At 32.2% G+C, this 23,753-nt stretch overlaps 2 protein-coding genes across 3 annotated transcripts; one reads left to right on the top strand and one right to left on the bottom strand.

The window, feature by feature from the left end:
• Positions 1-7,366: 7,366 nt before the first annotated feature.
• Positions 7,367-9,518, bottom strand: LOC144574940 (jasmonate-induced oxygenase 1-like). 2 transcript variants are annotated; one of them, XM_078325044.1, is made up of 3 exons: positions 9,001-9,518; positions 8,310-8,640; positions 7,367-7,809 (listed from the first exon to the last, which is right to left on the bottom strand). In XM_078325044.1, exons 1-3 carry the CDS (start codon positions 9,504-9,506, stop codon positions 7,564-7,566), a joined length of 1,083 nt encoding a protein of 360 aa, XP_078181170.1. In that variant the 5' UTR covers positions 9,507-9,518; the 3' UTR covers positions 7,367-7,563. The 2 variants fall into 2 exon arrangements, with proteins under 2 accessions (XP_078181170.1, XP_078181171.1); XM_078325045.1 differs by having other exon boundaries at positions 7,367-7,785.
• A 9,664-nt stretch (positions 9,519-19,182) lies between these two features.
• On the top strand, positions 19,183-20,946 carry LOC144575190 (serine/threonine-protein phosphatase 7 long form homolog). The gene is made up of 5 exons (XM_078325306.1): positions 19,183-19,287; positions 19,374-19,575; positions 19,677-19,917; positions 20,012-20,501; positions 20,941-20,946. The coding sequence occupies exons 1-5, from the start codon at positions 19,183-19,185 to the stop codon at positions 20,944-20,946; spliced, it is 1,044 nt and encodes a 347-aa protein (XP_078181432.1).
• The last annotated feature ends 2,807 nt before the right edge of the window (positions 20,947-23,753 follow it).

Raw genomic sequence — 23,753 nt, 5'->3', positions numbered from 1 at the left:
AGTGGATCTAACCCCTCTAATTATCTCTTCGTAATTTTCCAGAATATTTGATTCCCAATAATTCAAGTATGCAACTATTCGATTAGATCGTCTCCTTTTCTCTGTCTCACCTCCGCAATCGAAGACGAGGCGATGCGACGCTGTGACAGCATTCTTAGGTTAGTTTGAGTGCCTTCCAATTCCTTTGATTTATCAATTTCTTCATTGATTTATAGTTCAATTTCTTATTTCCACACTAATACTATCAATATTTGACCTATAGAGAAAAAGATCGTCCTTCGTTGCCTAGATTTTATACTGCATCAATTGCTTCTTAATTAGTTCTTTGTTGTTTATTAAGGAAAGATAATCACTAGGAGCGCATTGTAATTACAATTTCAATCTTTGCTATACATGCCTCGTCGCATGTTAATTACTGTGAAAAATATTTTATATATATAAAAAGCTTGCCTACGGTACAATAATACAAACAATTGTGTGTGAGGGGGTGGGAAGCGTATCCTCTGCGGAGCTTTTAGTCTGGTCCGTTCGTTTCGGATCGGACAGACCCGATTAAAAGCTCCGCAAATTTTGAGAATTTTTTTTTTTTTTTCAATTCTGTTCCGTCCGATCCGAAACGAACGGACCAGATTAAAAGCTCCGCACGGAAAAACTCCGCAGATGATACGCTTCCTGATTGGTATGAGATTTTTCTCCGAGCCCGGTGAAGAAAGAATTTTTAGGCAAATTCAATGGAATGCATTGTGCCACTGTTGGTTTTGTGTTGATTTCTATGTGCTTTGTAATTTGTTAATATTATGTGGGACCCACTTTCATGAAAAAACATATTAATTTTGGGATTAAAGGCCGGATTACAACTCTATTTATTTCGAAATTATCTTATAGAAAGAAGAAACTGCATCACCTATAGCACTCTTGATGCAAGCTATTGTGATTTGGATTGTTACATCATAAGTTACATGTATAAATATGATTGTACTTAATCATTGAAACCACTATATATTAACTCGCTAGATAGTCTAACTTTCCATAAGAATGCTACATAAGGGTCAGTTTCGGATAAGGACAAACTGGAATCTCCACTTCCGTCGATATATTCTATATACTGCATTGAATGTAACTAATGCATTGGTTAAAATAAATAAAGGAAACAAAATCATTTTAAATTGGAATCAATTACTTTCCATAAATACTTCTACCATATTTTCATTCACTGCAATACACGTGATAATGCAATGGTCATATCTATTGCTAGGTACTCAAATTCATTAAATGATTAAAAAGTTCAATGTGTGTTTACATGTTATTTCTCTGTTTCATCTTCTATAAAACATATACAATTGAATATAATATATTGGGTATCTAACTTGAGAGATTACAACTCACTAGATTTGCTACTGATATCATCATATCCACAAATATTAAGTTATTACATTCACAAATTTGCAGGAATTCGGTTTACTTGATAGTTAACTATTGGAGGTATAATCTGATATCTTGCCTGATGCCCAATATTAACTACAATATTAGGAATCCATATCTCTTGAGTTAACTCAAATTTTGAGTTCAGATCTGGACTGTCTGATCTGCTTTAGCATGAATATTAAAGGGTCCCGTGCATTCCAACTCGGGCCGGGTTGGCCCGGATTCTGATCAGATGGTTGGGATCTAAACTCAAAATTTGAGTTACTTCGTAGGATCCGGACTCCAATATTAGGATCTATAGCTGTTTAACGTAAGAAATAGTGTTCTTGGCGGCTATTTCTTTTACAGGAAAACCCAACAAGATTTTCTTTTCGACTTGGCAAATTGAATAACTATTTTTTCAGATATTAAAAACCAGTAACATTACAAAAACCCATTAGTCATTTGAATGAATGTAATTTATAGTCATGGAGTTGATAGATAAGACCATCCTACATATAATATTACAGGAAAAAAAAATATTGCAGGGATGCTGATTGTCCAAATTGTGAATGTTACATTCAGGTTTGTAAACAAACTTCTTTTGGAAACAGTTCAGATTACACAAAGATAATTAATTACCTTTGAATTGTAGAAGTTTCTAGATTGAATAGTGGTAAATTGCTTGAGAGAAAATCTACTATTTATTATATTTTATTATTTAATCTTTGTGTTGATCAATTTTTCATTTTTATCTGCAGTGCTGGTGAGCTAATCATAATTGGTAACTGATAATTTGTTCTCTATATATCAAATTTTTTTCATATCTTTTTGTAATTTTATTGTTCTTCCATCATCGAATATCTAGTGTAAGAAAACTGATATTTATAGTATGGTATTTTTTTCGGAACAACATGGCTTAATCAAATTCTACCACTTTAGACACACTGTATTGAGAGGCTAACCCAGGGGTAAAGATATTATCAGAGCAGTTTTTTCTTCATGCAGCCCATGAATCATATACAGCACAATTTTGGCTTTATTGTCTGTGCACTGCATTAAGCAAAAACTGCTCTGTCAATATATTTATTCCTAACCCAGAGAGGTGAAGTACAATTTTACCATTATTTTGAACTACAAGCATATTTTTGTAATTTTTTCAGAAAAAAAAAACATAGTGAAAAAGCAGATTTTTTTTTTAAAATTTGGTTCTGGATGGAGGTAAGTGCCATCCCCTGACCTCATGAATTCAGATCCAACGTGGTACCGTGCCGTGTAGAATGAGATCCGAGTCATCTGTTTTTATTCTCGCACGAATCTCAAAGCAAACCTATTCCAAATAAGCTCTGAATTGATTTTGGCTTGGCTGGAAGTATTTCCCACTAGTATTTGTATCTTATACGTTCGTATCATCCATTAATTTAAAGAGTTGGGTAAATCCAGGTTTGTCAAAGGACCTTCCACATGAGTTTCTGGATCAGTGACCGGCTGAGATGTGGTCCCTGGATGCGGTCAGCAAGCATACACCAAGAGTGGTCTGGTTATTGCTTCATGGTAAATGCCCCCAGAGGTAAAGTCCAGTCGCATTGTTGCAAACAGATTTCTAGTTTGGATGAAATAATTTGAGACAAAATAGAAAAAAAAAACAAGTGCGACTTCCAAGTTTTGTTGAGAGAGTAGTATAACCAACTGATGTTGTATGTCATAATGTCCCTATATTGGAGAAGATATGATCAGACTTTCGATAAAATTTCTACCAAAAACAAGGGATCACTTCGATCATTGCTAAATGCTAATGCAACTTTTTGCATCTGACTATTGAAAGTCGGTTTCTTGGTTGATCAATGATTGTTGCAAGTATCATCAAATATCAATGGCTATGCCTTGAATGAATATTGGATTTGTATTTGTTTATTTTTTGTCTCAAACATTGTTTCATCATAAATATTAATCTTTTGCAACCTCTTGTTACTTTAACATCGAGAGAATCCTTGTTTAATTACTTATTTCTCTACTTTAAATAGTTAAAACAATAGTTTGTTGTTTGGTTTTGAATATCCATTTATATTGACAAATTAAAGAGTTGAATTATTGTGGAAAAAGAAGCGCATGAGTTATTATTAAGCATATGGAGTGGATAGTGTGTTATCATTATTATTTTTTCATTTTTGTGTACAGATTCTCACTGATAAGTGGGACCAGTTGTGATGTGTTTGGACCCGTCATATTTGCTTGAAAATTTTGTTGATTGGGATATATATATATATTCATCGGTAAAGATTTTAACAGAGCACTTTGGCTTCATGCAGCATACGAACCATATGCAGTGTTGTTTTGATTTTATAGTCCAGGTGCTGCAGGAAGTCAAAACTGCTCTGTTAAAATCTTCATAACCCTTTTCATCAGGTAAGATATGAGTTTACTTCTTTGCCCTTCTGATTGTAGTTGTATTGCACCAAATATGACCTTCTATACTGAAATCCACTGCAAAAATTTAACCATTGTAGATAGTAATCGAAATTGAATAAAAGATTTTTAAGTAATTTGCTTTACCTTTTTATTTTGTGTTTTTGTTGCAGTATGTGTATTGCTTATATGTTTTTGGTTTAGATTAAATAAGGGCCAAGCCTTTATTTTTTATGTATTAAAAGAAGTACAAAATGTTACAAAAGGAGGAAAAAAAAAGATAGAAATGAAAAACAGCTCGAAAGGTACGTATTAGCTGAATAGCAAAACATTAGTAAAAGATAATAAGAGAGAAATTAATGAACTCTTTTAAATAGCTATGCATGAACTTTATCAACCAGTTGCTTGGAAAAGATCTTTATTTATTTATTATTATTTATAAAAGTGGTACGTACCGTTACCAACTGTTCCATTTAAGCGAAACCAGTTTTCAAATATTACATATAACTATATAAATATTTTTTGAAATAGTTTTTAAGATAGTATTAAAAATATATTAATAATTATATTTATATGTTTTCTCACTAAATGACACTCATACCAGTATCACACACAGTACTGGTAAGTTAATGCATCCAACTACAACATCAACTATTTTAGTTACAAAACTGTAATCAATCTGCATTTAAAGATCAGAGGGCAGTTCAATTTCCTGAATTGGAGAATTGCTCCAATTCAAAAAGGTCATCTTCTGACTAAAAAATGGTACGCTGAGTTTCATTTTTTTTTTTTTTTTTTTTTTTTTGCAACCGTAATAGTAATTTGTTGTTTTCAAAACATCATACAAAACTATGACAGTAAACTATGCGTTGCGTCAGATTTTTTTTTTTTATATTGATAATCTGTGAGGGGCTGTTCGGCAACGTAGATTAAGCATGCGAGGCTTAAGGTTTTAATTTCTACTAAGGAGCTTGTGTTCGGTGAAACAATGGATTAAGAATACAAGATTAAAATGAATAAAAAATACTTTTTAGTATCATACGTGTACGAAAGACTAAATTGTCCATTACATTATTTGTTGTCATATAATAAAGATTTATATAGTTAATTGCAATATACTGGATTTTGATTGTAATTAACAATTTAGTTATAGCAAACCGTATGCTGTTGTATTTAATTAAAACAATTTGTTAAAAAAATTAAGAATAAATTCATCTCTAGCATTTAAGAAAAAAAAAACATATTTCTTTTCGAGTTTAGAAATTCTTCAAATTAGATAGTTCTATTTCTTCACCATCTCTTCCTTTGTTTATCTACCAAAAGTGTTTATTTTTGTAAAGGTTGTGTAGACTAATTAAGTTAGTAGTGAAGGTTGTTTTCTAGAAATAGTTGAGAGATTCATACTCTCCTTTGTAAGATGGAGGCCAGTATGAAACCTCAATCGGATACAAGCAGCACAAGAGATCTTCAAGTTTGAAGTTCACACCATTAGAAAAGCAAAATGAAGAGATGCAAGCACAGTGAAAAAAATAAAGACAAATTAAATAAAAAAGTACTCCATGAATGAGATCTCAATAGAAAGAGCATTTCATCCTCAAGATTTCTATGCCCTCGGTTTTGCGAGTTTATTGAAGATTCAACGATGATTTGAGCTACAAAAATGAGATTTTTTTTCCTTCTGTATCTGATTGTGTGCACCCAAGAGGAGGAAGAAAGATAGAGGTGCTTAAGGAGCACACTTTACAAGGGTACTATAGACCGTGAAAATGAGTTAGGTCCTATTCAGCACGCCAATCAGAATGGGTGTGAGCATAGGAAAAGTGAAAATTTGAACTGTTTTTTACTGTTTCTGTGGAAAAAAAAAATGAACTGAATTTTTTTTTTCCACGGGAACAGTAATGCTGCCGAATAGGGAAGAAACCTCTAAGGGCCTGTTCGGAGGAATCACTATTCACGTTGGACAAAAAAAATCCTGTTCAATTAAATTTTTTTTTCCCACGAGAACAGTGTTTTTCAATTCAATTCCCGTGTCCAAGCCCATTCCCATTTGTCGGCCGAACAAGCCCTAAAGGAGGCAAATTGGCTAAGAAAGGTCCACCCCTTAAGAATTTTTGCTAAGGAGGTGTTTTAATCTCATTTAAGAAACTCTGCTTGTTCGACTGGATTAAAAGTCCTTAGACTCTCAAGGAAGCTTAAGCCTGTCTGCCGAACAGGTACTATAGATTATGTTTTTTTGTCAAAATGGTATTTAATTATGTTCTTTTAAGAAAAGAGATGTTCTATTCCGAATTTCCGATCACTTCAATTCGAAACTAAAAGTACCGAAAGGTTCTTAAAATGTATTTAAAACGTGTATATTCAACGTTGTTCTTATTTTGTTCAACTAAAAAAGACGGCGATTTTGACAATCAATTTTTGGCATTAAAAAAAAACACATGTAAATATTTAATCCTTAAAAAATGGGGAAATTTCATGTATCCCCCTCAAAAACTTCAATATTACGTATTTCCTCCTCAAAAGTTTATAATATCATATTTGTCCTTCAAAATTAGTAAAACTCACATATTTACCCATTTCATCAATAAAATATATTAATATATCTAAAAGTAATTAAATAATAATATTTCAGATTTTAAAATTTAATTCTGCCCGTTATACCCTTCCTGTCTTTCTGTTTTTTTTATCTCCACCTTTGAGTCGGTTTCACAATCTGAAGGATTTGAACCTACCACATCAGGTTTTGGAGATCCTTGTTCTACCGAGCTGAACTAAGAGCCCTTTCAAAATAAGAGATTTGTTTGCAAGCTAGTGATGATCAAAGGTAAGATTCTTACCAAGACAATTTAAAATTCCATAAGCTTGCTACATCGTTTCATTCGCTGGGTGAGGTTTTTTAGCATGTGTAGCGCACCAGAATAATTACGAAATTACAAGCTGAATTGAAACTAGTGAGTAGAGCTAATTAAACACTTGAGGAAAGAGAACGTTATTACAACCAATTTCAATAAAGTCATATGTAATATTGAAGTTTTTGAGGAGATGCATGAAATTCCCCCTTAAAAAATAAGCAATTGTACATAATTAAGGGAATATTAAGGGTCGTACTGCAAAAGTACTGAATTAATTCTGAGGTGCATGAAATGCTTGCTTCTATGATTGTATGTTAAAAATGAAACATTGACGTTCTCTAATATGAGCACGCGTTCCGGATCTAGTAGTACATGCACGATAGCAACCTTCCGGTCTAGTAGAACATATACATAATTTGAAGCATGATCAAACTTAATTATCAGTTTCATTATGGCACTTCACAGATACCATACATCACGTAATGCAGATTATATATATGTGATATGATTCGCATATCACGTCATGACGTGTGTCTTCCTCTGATGAAAAATGACACGTCACATAAATTGATGTAGCTATATATTTTAACATTTTTTTTTTTAAATTTAGTTCGATGTCTAATCGGAGCCATTCAAACTACATCAAAATTCACTCATAGACGGATTAAACAAATTTTAAAACATATTGAATAAATCCGACCAAAACCAAATTTGAACTGATTTCCATGTATACGAACATCCCGATTCCGTGCATGTATGAAACTTTATCTTAGAACTTCCACACGATAAATCTCTACAGTATTTGTGAAACAATTTATTCTCTACAAACTGTAAGCACTTTATTTCCTCCAGCTCAATTTTTTAAGCACAGAAATTAATTAATTAGCATTTGACACCACACTAATTAAGCAGCCTTAAGCGACTCAACTTGCAACTTGCCAAGGGGACCTCTTGTGCGCACATACACCCGATATTCGTCGAAAGTGATCGGATTGTAGAGCGGCTGAGAGAGAGGGTCCACCAGCTCCGGTGCTGATCCAATCATCATGTCACCTCTCGGGTTGCAAAACAATGCGAAGGAGAATCGCTCTGATTGTGCATTTGCCACCACGCGATGCTCCACGCTCTTGTAAATAGCATTACTAATCACCTTAATTTAAAAGAAAAAAATGATTACTAATTAATCATATTAATTAGTTGAATATAGAAATGCATCCTGGCTTCATTTATTTCCATGATATATATATAACTAATTATTCTATAAATTAAGTATATGACATGCATGACAACTATGCTTGTTAATAACATCTTTTTCTATGTTGCATTCAAATAATATTGTCAAGCACTTGATGAATTATCTAAGTATATCTAGCATTTGTTTCTTCTAAGATAAAAGTTATATGCACTATATCTAGCATTTATTGAATTCAAATGTTGTCAAGCAGATAATGATGATGTATATCCTCAATTGAATGTCACATTAATTCTCATTGATGCATTTTTTTATTTTTGGAACTATATATGATTACATTTCCCGCAATTTGTAGTACTATCTTCTAATATTAGCAATCAGAATACAGTATTAGTACTATATACAAGAAAATAAACAAAAGAAAAAAAAAATAACGATTATAAGAAATAAAAGCTTACTTGAATTTGGTCACCAATATTGACTATAAATGCACCATTTATGGGCTTGATATCCACCCATGAATCACCTATCTTCACTTGGCAACCCTTTACATGTTCATCTGCTAAAAGTACAGTTATAACCCCGGGATCAGAGTGTGGTGACAGACCAAGGGTTAACTCGGGTTGAGGGCATTTTGGGTAATAGTTAACTCGAAGAGTCCCGGCAATGTCATCTCCGCCAAAGGCCTTTAACATATAACTCTCATCCAAACTTAAGCTTTTGGATATTGCTTTGATTAACACCTTACAAAGCTTCATTACCTCTTCACCATACTTCTCAGTGATTTCCCTGCAAATATGTATATTTATTAGGTAAACTTGGTTATTTAACTTTATGAAATATATATCGTTGGTTGCTTTTTAATTGTAGTTGCGCGCGATATGCACCCTTTGCACAGAGCTTGAGACTATTATATATGAAAACTTAACATCATGTGAATAATGTGTGTAGAGATGATTATGCATGTATTACATATATACTTAAAATTTAATATTCAAATAAGAAATGCTACAGTACTCTTTTTATTGTATAAATTTATGGAGGGCAACTTACTTTAACTGATGCACGTTAGATATATATAAATATTTCTTTAAAATGCTATATCGATGAGATGATTTAATTTTATATTCTATATTTAAATTAATTTACCTTAAATTTGGAGGCAATTTAGGCCACATATCAAGGTTCTTTGTCGACTCTGGCAACAAGTACAAGAAGAAATAATCGCCCCAATCTAAGATCGCCTCTTTGTCAACCCCGACACGACTACCGTATCCCTCATACGTCGTAGGATTATTTGCATATATCTTCTTCGCATCGATTGGCGAATAGAAGAACTCCCTCCACACATCTTTCATCTTTTGAACTAGATCAGGTGTCACGCCATGGTGCACTACTTGAAAGAATCCCCATTCTTTGCAAGCGTGTGATATCGCATGTGTGACTTCGTCGGTGTTATCGGAACCCCCAATGAGGGGACTGATGTCGATCACGGGTATGCAGAGATCGATATCAACTTTGGTTTCCAATGATTCGAGTGAAGGACGCTTGGTAGGAGGTTTAATGTATTTTGCGGGGATTTCAGTAATGCCGCTATTTGATATCGATTGAACCGGTACGACAGACTCCGGCCATCCATTTAGCGAATAACTCATTGGGAACTTCTGTTAGAAAGAAGGTGGGATTTGCAGCTAGGGTTTTGTTACAAAGGTGTTGTAGATGTTGTGTTTATGTGTTTCTCTTGAAGGTTGTTGCATTTTTATAGAAGAATGTAGCCGCCTCTCTCTAAGGTTCCATTGTTCTCCATTTTGGAAAACACTGGAGTAGTATTTGCATAATAATCTGTTTACTTTATGGGTAACTTTTTCATGAATCAAGATATGTCCAAATTTTCTAATATCTTAGTAGAGCTGACAAATGATATCAAAATTGTAAGGAGATATACTTAAAATATGTCCTTAGATGAAAAAAATATTTTCATAAAATTCCAAGATAAAGAGAGACTGATATATCTTTCCTATACTCCTCTATTTTTTTATATTTGACTCTTGATTTGCATCTCCAAAGAAACATCCCAACATGAAATTTCCTTTTTAATCTAATGTTTTTATGTGTTAAAAGTTTTGCACAAAAAAAACTTTAATTTATGAACATGTACTTAGATTTATTGAAAATATTATCTTCTGAAATTGGGTATAGAGAAAAAGATTCGCTATAGAAAAAACTTTCCTTGTATAAGACTTGCCGAATCTTAACATTCAATAGAAACATTGTGCTAGGAATATATAGTTGGGAAATTTTACAAATTGCTCTATTTTTCAAAATTTTCAAACAAAATACCCTTCCTCTAAAATAATTAACAAAATGCCCTTTGGAGCCCTCATTTCGCATTCTCTCCCCCTCTCTATCCCTACCTCTTATTTACTCTCAACAAGTTTGACACATACTTATCTCTTATTAGACTTTAATGAGTGCATTCAAGATTTAAAAAAATATATAATCCAAACAACAATTTTTTTGTAGATATGCAACAAATTTTTCAATTAGATAATATATATATCGAACACATTTTTTTTTCTTAAAGTATTTATACTCATGAGTATCATGATAAAATTATTTACACGATTATACAGTACGTTATTAGAAAGATAAACTCTTAAATTTATATTTTACTTGTTGAGGAATAGGATCATATGTTTATTATTTTTTTAAAAGGCTCATTATAATAATCATATTTTGAAGAATTTAAATTATTCGATTAGTGATGAACATATATGTATTAATTTGATGTATTGTGATTCAAGTTTACAAAAACGATTCTGTCATGAATGCAAGAATTAAACACTAATATATATTCTCATTTCTATCTACTAATTGGACATCATCAGTACCGGAGATAATTGTCATTTTGATCTAAGTAATGTCTTATATTGTATGTCACATTTTGTACTTCTTATTTACATCTCAAAAATATTTATATTTTTTTAAGTAAAGCTTTCACTATTTTTTTATTGAATATAAGAAAGTTTAATTAAATGAAACAATGTCAAATAAATAAAATACCAATTTAAGAGTTTATATTTCTAATAATGTACTATATAATTGTGTAAATAATTTCATCGTGATACAAATTAGTATAAATACTTAAAAAAATGTATTAAATACATATGTTATATTACTGAAAAATTTGTTGCATATCTACAAAAAAAAGTTTTATTTGAATTACATATTCTTTACAAAATATTATGCACTCATTAAAATCTAGTGAGAGATAATGATGTGTCAAACATGATGAGAGTAAATAAGAGGTAGGGATAGAGAAGGGGAGAGAGGGGAAAGTGAGGGCCCCACAAGGACATTTTGTTAATTATTTTAGAGGAGTATTTTGTTTGAAAATTTTAGAAGGTAGGGCAATTTGTAAAATTTCTCATATATAGTTTGTTAACTTTCAATTAAGGGGGTGTTATTTTGAGAGTATTAGTTGATTATTTTTATCTCTTTATATTTAATTTGTCCTTATTTTTTATTTTCATATCTTGTATAATAAATACACAACAAAAAGGAAACAACGAAATTAATTACAGCGATATATATTTCTCAAAAGGAAACAACTTTATGAAAATATTTTATAATGCAAAAACACAATACACAATAAGAATTTAACAATATGTTCTTTTTTGTGTATGTTTGTTTATATTAAACTTTTTAGAAGTTATATTGAAAATTTGTTCGATAGAATCATGAATTCATGATGCATGTATTACTAAATCTTATTTTAAATTTTAAATATGATATACTTGAGTGAGAATAGTTGTCAATATATTTTCTTTGGTGAGAAATGAAAGCTCATAATTAAGCTAGTTCTATATACATTCAAATCATCAAATTCTTCTAAATTAAAATTTTGAAATATCTAAGTTATCCCTAGTTTTCTTATTCATGTTTTTTTTTTTTTTTCAATTCTTCTACCGTTTGAAGCATATAAGATCACCAAGTATTCATTATAAAATATCAGCAAATAGCCATCAAACAAAGAAAAAAATCTATCTTTGCACTTTCTTTTTTAGATATGTTGTTTATTCCATTGGCAATATATTTTATTGATCTTTCTTAATTACTTAGATATGTTATGCATTCATTGTAATAAGATAACAATAAAAATTGAGAACAAATTGGATATAAAGAAATAAAAGTTTCTCGTTAACTCTCAATAATCAAAATCTGACTCTCAAAATAGCACCTCCATTTAATTAATACAATTTACTTCTTGAAATGAGGCAGATGTCTTCATTTAAAAAAGAAAAGAACAAAAAGAATAGACAATACATAGTCGTGTAACATGCCACATGAGACATGCTGTCTCATTTGCATGTAAATAATAAGTATTTATTTGCCTTATACTAGTAAAGTTAACATGTGTTATGTTTATTAAGAAAGTTTAGTGAGTATAATTTTAAATTTTATTGAACCTTAAAAAAAAATATTTGATTGATTTCAAATGACGAATTCAAACTATTGACATCGATCTACTTTATGAGTGATGTGTATATATAGAAAGGTTTGTATTTTTTTTTAATTTATTTAGTACAAAGTCAAGTAATCAAAAGATTATGAAAAATAAATACATTAAAATAACTTAAGAACTTTTATTTTTTACCGCTTGATTTTGTATTAAATATATTTTAAAATTTTGCGTAAACACGCATCATTCATGATGTGATGTAGATTGATTTTAGTAGTCTGAATTCGTCATTTAAAACAAATATAATAAATTTTAAAATTCTGCTCATAAATCATCTCCATCAGCGTAGGACATGTATAAACCGTGTTGGAAATGATTTAGGGAAATGCGACACGTGGGAGATAAATAATGTTTGGACTTTATAATATTTAGCACATGAGATTCTAATTAAGTGATTAGTAATTCTTTATTTTGGCACACATAAGCATGAGCATGGTTCGAGATGACAATCAGCCGAAATTTTTAAATATACCATATCCAAAAAAAAAAAAAACAAATAATCACATTTTATGAAAAATTCGAATTTTAATACGACTGCATTCCTAGATGAGGACCTCTTTTCTGGAGGCCGCATCTACTTTTTTTTTTCTTTTTTCTTCTCCTGCGGCAGCAGTTCAATTGAAACTAGTCGAAATGTTTGACCAATTGATACCACAGTTCAATTTTTTTAAAAAAATTTGACCTTTCGGCTAGGGGATGCGGTCAGGATATTTTTCGAATTTTCAGGATTTCGTAGTTATTTGGTTTTTTTTTTTTTTTGGAATATGATATTTTTAAAAATTTCGGGACATGTCGGATCAGGTTTGTTCAGGTCAAGTCAGTTTGATTTTGAAAAGAAATATTGGTTTAATTTACAGATATGGATCATCAAATTTCAGATTATTTTTTAGTCTCGGATCGGATCGTCGGTTTGGATTTTAGGATTGGCATGTATTGCGTTCAGGTCGGTTTTTATTTGTATCAATTCAGGTTTGATCGGTTTTTTGTTCGTCTATTTTTATATTATTTTGGAGTTTCGGGTTAATCAAGTAAGGTCTAATTCATATCATCTAATGACTATTCGGGTCAAATTAAATTGTTAAAGTTACCTTTTTAGGGTTGAATTGTTGGAGTTACTTGAAACTAAAAAAAAATCGTACATTGTTAGAATTGAGGTCATGTTTTCGGATCGTTTGAATTCACATCATGTTAAATTTGAATAGTTTATCTTTTCAAAAGAAAATTTTGACGGATCAAGTTCGCAATGTATTGCTTCACATTTCTCTGCTCATTTATTTAGCGATGTTTTGATCGAATGTATAATATTTATTGAAATTTGATAATGTATTCTCTTTCTTCTTTTTGTGTGACTGAGCTCGTTTTTCATATTATACTTGTCAAATATTGAATTTACGACCTCTTAATATCATTCTAACGAGTCTGGTTAGTATAACATTAGTGGCATTTCAGTCTATATAACACTAACTCTAAAACATATCGAATCGACTTCAAACAGTGAATCCAAACCGTTCAAACCGATCTACTTCATTAGTTGTGCGTTTACATGTAAAATTTTTAACCTTTTGAATTTATTTTGTGTCAAGTCAGGCAGTCAAATGTGTGAGTTTTTAAGTTAATTTTAATACATTCATTTTTCAACATTTTTACAGCTTGATTGGATACTAAAATAATTCGAAAATATTAAAAAAAAAATAAAAAAAACATGTAAAAGCATCACTCATGAAATAAATTGGTTTGAACAGTTTGAATCAGCCATTTGAAGTCTATTCAATCAATTTTGAAGTTAATATTATGTGACACCGATGTCATACTAGTCAGACTCTATTATAACAAGTTACCACTTAATTCTAACTATTTAGAAACCGTTGATTAATTACTAAAAATTCCTTAGTTGATGTTAAGAATTTTGATATGATATCTAAAAGAATATTAGCATGAGACATTGATTATTGGTATATTTTGGACCTTTTGGGGTGTCTATAACTTTATATTCTCTCTTTTTTCATAGACAACAAGATAAGGTTTGTTTGAATCAAATTAATTATACCATCTGATCGGTTATCACTAACCCTCCAGTATATAAACACTGTACATCTCCAGTCCATTGTTTGACAGCCAAATTCAGTTCAGGGAAACTTGGATCAAGCCAGAACTGGAGAGATGCAGCATATTTCTTTTAAGCACAATGAAGTCAAACAGGAGCATAGGTACTCAAATTCTCCTCAGCAAAAAAGGTTTTTCAAATTGAACTTGAGTGCAAATAGAATAGCCATCAGTTGAATTTTTACATTATTTATTCTCAAAAAAGGGTTATTTTGCATTGGTCCATCTATTGTCATTTCACATTTATCAGTCTGCATCCAAGCAACAAGCAAAAAAAAAAAAATATTTAATTTATCTAGTGAATAAGTCAGTACTTGTCATGTATTTGAAATTTGACTAACGAACTTTTTATATATATTTAAAATTAGAAGATTTCATCTTTATTAAAAAAAAAATTACAAGTGCCAAGCAATATACTCTGTGGTATATCATGGGCTGAATTAAGGATCAAGTAAAAGTGTAAAACTAAAAGTATTGTTATCCAGTCAATTTAATTGTGGTGCTGATACATAAGATACTTGAGCATTAATTTACTCAAATACATTTTCTTATAATTTACCCAAATACATTTTCTTATAATTTTTTTTTTCAATATATTTAATTTCCTTTAATTAAAAAAAAATGTTATAATTTTGTGCAGAGAAAGTCATATAGATTTTTTTTCTTTAATTATTTTATGTTGTTATTTCCCTTATTTGTAATAAAAAAATTTGAAAACTTTGCCCTTGTGTTTACCCATAAAATTGGTGTTTAAAAAATTGTATATAATATAGTTTCAAAAAAAAAAAAAATTACATACGAATTGCTATACATCAGGGGCGGACCCACCTTGAATCAGAGGGGGGCAACTGCCCCCCTCTGGATTTTGAAATTCAGTAGAAAAATACGGATTTGGTACCACTTTGCCCCTCCGTGGAAATTCTTTTGCCCCTCTTGAAACTAAAAAATCTCACCAGACCAGTTCAAAAGCATTGCTAATGAAAAATTGTGTTGTTTTTATATAAATTTTATAGAAATTTACAGGTCTGGACCAACTTTGTTGTTTTTTAATATGTAAAATGATATTATTTTGTTGTTTTTATTATGTAAGAGTATGTTATTTATATTGTTTTTTTATCTAGCATCCGATAGTTAATGGATTTGAACCATGTAAGTTATTTGAATCCGATTCCTGCCTCTCCCTGGCAGAAATTCTGCGTCTGTCCCTGCTATAGATAAAGGAATTGTTATGACTAATTAAAGATTGAGTCATCTAGTTTCTTTTGGGAATTAATTATAGCCTTCTCAACCAATGTAAATATTGTTCTTTCTCTTGCATGCATGCATGCATGCATGAAATATATAGAATAATCTGTCATCAATCATTCAATCAAATTCAAATATAACTTAATTTGATACCTGATACGGTGATACCTCTTGAAAGTTGAGATTCTTTGTCCCTCTTGCTCTTGAATATATTAGAGATGCAAATACAATTCATCATGTGAAGAAAGTCTAACCTATTAGATGAATTATAGAATCAGGGGCAAATGCTCATGGTTTTATTTTAATCAGGTCTTCATGTATTAATTATAATGAAAAAAAAATTATCCATAGAAATTAATAAAATAAAAGACAGGAAAATAAAAAGAGTGGTCACCGTGTAATATTAGTAATTCAAAGTTTTGGATCGGATTTGTGAAGAGCTTGGAAATTAAGCACAGAAAGTCTTCTTCTTTTTTCATCGTTGGCATTGGATCCGATCCAATCTCGTTTTTGTTTTACTTTAACGCACACCTCTTTAAAGAAAAAGAGATGACACCAAACTATTTTAAAATCCATAGAAAACAAAAGAGATTTTACGTAGCTTCCAAGCTCTTTACAAATCTGATATGGAGATGTTGAATTAAAATAAAATAAAAAATTAGATCAGGACTATTTTACTATCAATATTACATTACGCCCACTCTTTATATTTCCCTCTTTTATTTTATTAATTTAGATGAATAAACAAACTTCTATTCTAATTCAAGGATAGAAGTGGAAGATGTCTATCTATATTGACGAGGGATCCAATACTTCATTTTTTTCATACCTCATATTTTATATCTTCGTTTTTAAAGTTCAAACTGTTGATCCGAACCTCTTAATATGATATTTATACTAAAATATGCCTGGAGATGAAATTTTATAATTTTTGAATTTTTTTTACTATTTTTTAAGATATGTACAAAATCGCTATTTTTGGATTGTTAAAAAAACAGTGATTTTCTACACACATCTTAAAAAATAGTAAAAATTTTCAAAAATTATAAAATTTCATCACCAACCATATTTTAGTATGGATATTATGTTGAACAGTTCGGATCGATAATTTAGATTTTGAAAATGAAAATATAAAATATGAGGAATGAAAGGTACGAGGCATTGGAACCTCATCTATATTTTATATATGTTGCAATAAAAATAAACGTGAGTTGATCTTTTAAAGATTTATATGATAAAATATATGAGTTGTTTAGAATAAGAGCGGAGTCAGTCTTTTAGTCAAGTCAAGAGTGGACAAAAAATATTTTTGGGTTATCCAAATTTTAGAAAAATGTATCACTCGTCACTCATCATCTACGGTCGCTAATCGTTTGTCATCACCATAACATGTCTTTTCTTTTTTTTTTCTTTTTTTACGGTTATTTAGTGGTGATTTTAGTGCAAATTAAATCTCAATTTGCAAGACTCGGTGACGAATATGGAGCGATTTTTCATTCTTTTTGGTATTGATTTTTTGAATTTTAGTATAGACAAACTTCTAACCAGACTTAAGGCCCAATCTAGATGTAGACAATTTATAGAACCTAGACAAATGATTTTTTTTTTTTTTTTAGGGTAAGGCGGAAATTTGCTATCTTACGGATTTTTATTGATAAGAAAAATATTTACATTGGCTCAAGTGAGCCTCAATCTCTATAATAAATATTTACAAGCTCAGAATAATTATTTTCCAATTCCACAAACTGCGACGCTGTCCTACGTTGGTATGCTAAAAAAGCGACAGTGCATCTCCCACTGCCAAGCCTCGAACGCCATCTCAAATGAGAGAATTGTTATTGTTTTCGCCTTCTGTGTGAATATGCGTCAAATGATGTTTTTCAAAATCAAAGATACACATCTGCCGATTTTTTTTATTTATATCCAAAAATTAAATTGAATTTTAAAAATTAACCGAACCGGCTGTTAAATTTTAAAACTACCCAAACCGGTTCACGGTTAACCGGACCAAATTTCCGGTTAACCGTTAACCGGACCAGTACAAAGGATCCGGTTAACTGTTTAGCGGAAAGACGGAGACGGGTTCGGTTAACTGTGAACCAGACAGGGTTGGTTCGGTTAGCCATTTACTGGACAAGATTGGTTCGGTTACCCATTTAGCGGAAAGACAGGTCCGGTTAACTGTGTACCGGACGGACCTTTTTTTTTAACGCGTGGGGGTCATGCAGACCGGGGTGTCGACACGTGGCTAACCGAACACTGTACACCCGTGGAGCTGCTGAAATTGTGTTCGAATTTGAGTGAGAGTTTGCCATTTCCATTTTGTGCATGTGTGCGGGAAGAAGAGAAGAGAAGAGGAAGCTTTCAGAGAGTAATCAGGTTTTTTTTTTTTTTTTTAAATATTAAAATAGTTTATGATATTAATTAGAATACTTTAGAATATTGATTAGATTGTTTAGAATCATGGAATATTGTTTGGATTGTTTAGAATTATTTGGAATATTGTTTGGATTGTTTAGATTGTTTAGAATTATTTGAAATATTGTTTAGATTGTTTGGAATTATTTGGAATATTGTTTAAGATTATTTGAAATATTGTTTAAGATTGTTTGGAATATTCTTTGGAATATTGAAAGATTGTTTAGAATTTTTTTGGAATATTATTTGGAATATTGTTTTGATTATTTTGAAATGGTTTAGTTCCGTTTAGAAAAATTTAAAATAGTTGCCTGAATAATTTAGAAAGTTGCAAAATAGTGTAGAATAATTTAGAAAAGTTCCAAAATAGTGTAGAATAATTTAGGAAGTTCCAAAATAGTGTAGATTAATTTAGAAAATTTTAAAGTGGTGCCCGAATAATTTAGAAACTTCCAAAATAGTGTAGAATAATTTAGAAAAGTTCCAAAATAGTTTAGAGTAATTTGTAAAATACCAAAATGGTGAAAAATAAATTAGAAAGTTCCAAAATAGAGTAATTTGTAAAATTCCAAAATGGTGAAAAATAATTTAGAAAGTTCAAAATAGTTTAGAATAATTTAGAAAAGTTCCAAAATGGTTTAGAGTAATTTGTAAAATTTCAAAATGGTGAAAAATAATTTAGAAACTTTCAAAATAGTGTAGAATATTTTAGAAAAATTTCAAAATGGTTTAGAGTAATTAGTAATTTGTAAAATTTCAAAATGGTGAAAAATTATTTAGGAAGTTGTAAAATAGTGTAGAATAATTTAGAAAATTTTAAAATGGTGCCCGAATAATTTAGAAAGTTTCAAAATAGTCGATAATAATTTAGAAAAGTTCAAAAACGGTCTAGAATAATTTAGAAAATTTTAAAATAGTGTAAAATAGTTTAGAAAATTTAGGTAATATAAATTGGTTTAGAAATAATTAGAAACATCCAAAACGGTTTAGATTAGTTTAAAATTTTTGAAAATAATGAATTAACTTTGAATTAATTTTGTAGCATGGCCGACGAAATCAATGATGAAGTACCTATGGCGCGGGATACTTTTAGTGATCTGTTGTGGATACTGCATAGCAGTCATAGGGTGTGTCATGCTTCTGAGGAGGTAAGCAATTACTTATTTCTTTTTTTCTGACTTGTTCAGAAATATCATCTTGTTTTAATTTCTAATTTTTATTTTCGGTAATGTAGAAAAAGGAGGTTATAAACGTGAAACACTACCGTTGCATGACCACGTACCACGTTGCATACGCGCCATTCTTGATTCGATTGGGTTTATACCAGATCGCAGTCATGCCTCACAAAAAAATCGATGCGGCGCTGATACACGGACTTGTGGAGCGGTGGCGTCCCGAGACACACACCTATCATCTTCCCTTCGGAAAGATGACAGGTATTAACTTCGAAACTATTTCAAATAAATCTGTTCTTTGTGATAATTTACTGACAATTCAAATGAAGAAATTTATATTTTTTTTATTTGATAAATTACAGTTACTTTGGAGGACGTGAGCTGTTTATGGGGTTTGCCCATTACGGGAGTCCCAATGACGGGGAGTACAGACGGGAGGAATGCAAAAGGCAGGCTCTTCGAATTGTTAGGAATCAAAGAGCATGAGCAGAGTGATCTTTTGAAAAAACGGGGGTCTGAGAGAAATGAAAGAAGCATGGAGTTGACTTTCCTGAAATCTAAGTTTCGTGAACGATTTGAGAAGCTACCGGTAGATCGCAACGAGTAGACGCTGAAGTGGTAAGTATATATATATATATCAATTTATTCGTTCTTTAGCCTATCAATAATGTACTCACCTTGTCTTGAATTTTGCTAGGTTTGTCCTTGCATATATCTTGGACCTGATGTCGTCCAGTTTGTACCCAGACAGTGGCGGGGACGGGATACCGTTGTGGTATCTCAATCTAATTGTGGATTTGGACACGCCGGTACAGTACAATTGGGGTGGAGCAGTTCTTGCATATCTGTATCGGCATCTATGTGTCTCTACCGAGCCCGGGAGAGGATCTATGCATGGTCCAGTGATGCTTCTGCAGCACTGGTCGTGGACCCGCTTTCCAGTTCTCCGGCCTGAGCCTCAAACTAAAAACTGGGAACCTACCTGGGGCGCTCCAACGCTTGATACATGCGCATCTTTTGCGTACAAATGGTGTTGTCCGCACAAATACGTGTCATCCTCCCACTTCAAGACCCAGGGTGCACGTATCCCGCGGGGCCAGTTTCAGAGTTTGACGGAGGATCATGTGAATTGGGAGCAGTACGGGAGGGTCTACAGCAAGTTTCCGACAGTGACCCAGCAAGGAAGGGTATGTTTCAATCTATTTATTTATTTAGTTATATGTTACCATATTTATAAATTATAACTCACATTCTTGATAAATTTATCAGCCCTACTACTTGTATCGCGGTCCACTGATATTTTATTGGATCATTGAGCTTTGTTCCATCGGTCAAAAAACCATTTATTCAACTTATAAAATGTGTCCTCCACGACCGCTGCAACCGGTAATCGCCGACTAATTTTGAACACGGCGTTCAGTGACTCTGACCCATTTGTTGTCATTATCCCCCATCGGTGGCCTCCGTCCTCTGCTTGATACAACTTCTCTGGACATGGAAGCTCGTCTTCATCATTAGGGTTCCTCTTACCCACCTTGTTAAGGTAGTCGATAGCCTTCGGACAACCAATTTCAAAGTCTTGTAACATCTCCTGCAACCTCCTAGGTTTGCATTTGTTCACTACAGCTATGAACCTATCGCTAACCTCTCTCTTACGGCCCACGTGCTTGTAGAGATTTTCGGAAACATGTTGAGAGCAATACCGGTGCACACATTGATCGGTAGTCTCATCCCACCTGAGATTTGGATCCTGGAACACGGCTTTAATTCCCAAATGTCTATCCGATATGACACAAAAGAATCGATTATCTCCAATTACTTCCAGCCTCAACCATCTCATAAAAAAATCCCAGTTGTCAGCACTTTCTTTCTCCACAATTGCAAAAGCCACTGGAAGTAATTGGTTTTCGGCATCGTACATACATGCCATCAGCAGCCTACCTTGGTACCGTCCCGACATGAAATATGCATCGATACTAATCACTGGTCTGAGGAACGGTATCACTGCAATACAAGCTCCAAATGCCCATGCCGCTCCGTGGAAAAGCCTGTCAGTTTCTCCATCAATAGGGGTCGAGGTCACACAATACTTAGTTCCTGGATTGTTTCTTTTGATGGCTTGTAATAGTGGAGTAAGCAAGTTGTACGCGTTCTCCCAACTCCCAAACAGATTTGCAATAGCAAGCTCACGGCCTCTCCATAATTTATTGTACTTGGGGGTTACCTTATTATATTTCTGCATGACGATATCTCGGATATGATTTATAGGAGAGCACACATCCCTTCTAATAGTCTTATCAATTGCAAGGGCAATCATCTCTGCTGTCAGCTGACAATGATCAGTACGTGTTGCTGATACTCTACACGTATGAGGATATGCTTGTTTGGTAATAATCCAAGATTCTGAAAGACCGTTTTGCTTGGCGCATAACTTAAATTTACAAAAAAACATCTCTACACACCACCTCGTAACGTCTGGGTTCGCTTCTAAGAATCTTGCACTCACAGTTCTTATCGAGATGGAACTCATTGATTGCTATCCTTAGAGCCGTTTTTGACTCATAAACTACACCCTTAGCCAACGGATTATCGAATGTTTTTTTTGAGCTGCCGAAAAAATCGACATCCGCAGGCCGAAAACCGGATATGTCATTGAAACTATCAACCGGATGTGTCATATTTTCTCGACCAGTTATCGGGTACTGTGATTGACGGGATTGTGTTTGACGAGACTTTGATTGTGACTGGCTGAGCGGTTCAATATCATCGTCGAAACCCAATGACTCATCTGAGAGCATCTCATCTCCACTTTCCAAACTGTCAGAATCAATTGCATCCACAGGTACATGCGAATAATCACGTACCTGTCTACCGACCCGACTGGTACTGGGTCGGGGTCTAACTGGTAAATCCACAGAGTTTCGACTGGTACTGAGTCGGGGTATAACTAGTTGATCCACAGAGTTGCTACCGATACTGGATCGGTGTCTCATTGGTACATCCACAGAGTGCCGACCGGTACTGGGTCGGGATCTAACTGGTATTGGGTCAGGATCGAGGTTCAGGAATCTGACTGGTACATTTTGGTTCCAATTCTACATATAACTCCAGAATCGGTAACCTTTGTGAAAAAGACGACACAACTCCTAACATGAATTTGAACGATTGTTGGTCCATTACCGGTACTAATTGATAGTCACGTTGTCCATCGGTGGACATATTAAACCTGGCTTGAATTTCCAGATTTGCTTGACTAGCATTGTACCCAACAAATTTATAAATCTCATTCTGAAGATAATCAAAATTGTGGTTCACGGTTAGCGGTAATGAGTATTTAGCTCGGGTACTGTAAAAGACCCCGTCATCATTGTATTGGATTTCCCCTCCAATAAAAATTTTCGCACAAATGGTTGTCATTTTTAGTTTCAATTGGTCTGACAATTTAAAAAATAACAACATATAAGTAATTAAAACTTGTCTGGACCTCTAAAAATTATTCTATATCATTTTACATTTTTCTAAATTATTATAGACCATTTTGGATATTCCTAAATTATTCTACACCATTTTGGAATGTTCTAAAAAATTCTAAATTATTTCGACAATATTCTGAACAGTTTAAAATGAACTAATTAATTATATTATCAATTAAAATAAATAAAAAATACCTGAATCGAAGAGCCGATTGATCAGACAGTTAGAGCTCCGTAAGGATTCCTAAAACAATTCTAAATCATTCTAGAATTTTTTTGTCATATTCTAAACTATTTTGGAACCTTGGTAGCTACTACCAAGTTTTCAAAAAAATAGAATCCGTAATCTGTTTTGAATATTTTCTGAATTAAATAAAATTGATTATAAAAAAATAATAAACTACAATTTATAATAAATTAAATAATAAGTAACATTCTTTCTCCATTACTTTTGATTTATATTTTTTATAACAATAATAAACAATTTGTCAATTTATTTTATTTATAACAAGTTGGTCAAAAAAAAATTTAATTTAGCTAACATAATCCGAAAACACTTCAATATAGATCCCACTTGAAAGAAAATATCGAGTACAAAGCATTAGTAGTTTTAGCTTCGTAAAATTTCTCACAGATCATTGGTTAACGGTTAACCGGAAATTTGGTCCGGTTAACCGTGAACCGGTTTGGGTAGTTCCAAAATTTAACAGTCGGTTCGGTTAATTTTTAAAATTCAATTTAATTTTTTAATATAAATAAAAAAATCGGGACATCTGTCTATTCTTATATGACTGTGGCTCTAATATCTCATGACAAGACCTATGCTCACAGGAAGATTGACGAAATGGGCCATCATCTTAACAGAATTTGATATCACATATATGCCACAAAAAGCTATCAAAGGACAAGCCTTAGCCGATTTCTTGGCAGAATATCCCATACCAGATGATTCCCCTTTAGCATGAG

The sequence above is a fragment of the Carex rostrata genome, chromosome 23 (assembly GCF_964058835.1).
Source record: "Carex rostrata chromosome 23, lpCarRost1.2, whole genome shotgun sequence".
Taxonomy (NCBI): domain Eukaryota; kingdom Viridiplantae; phylum Streptophyta; class Magnoliopsida; order Poales; family Cyperaceae; genus Carex; species Carex rostrata.
The sequence above is the reverse complement of the archived record's forward strand: the minus strand, read 5'-3'. Positions and strand labels throughout refer to the sequence as shown.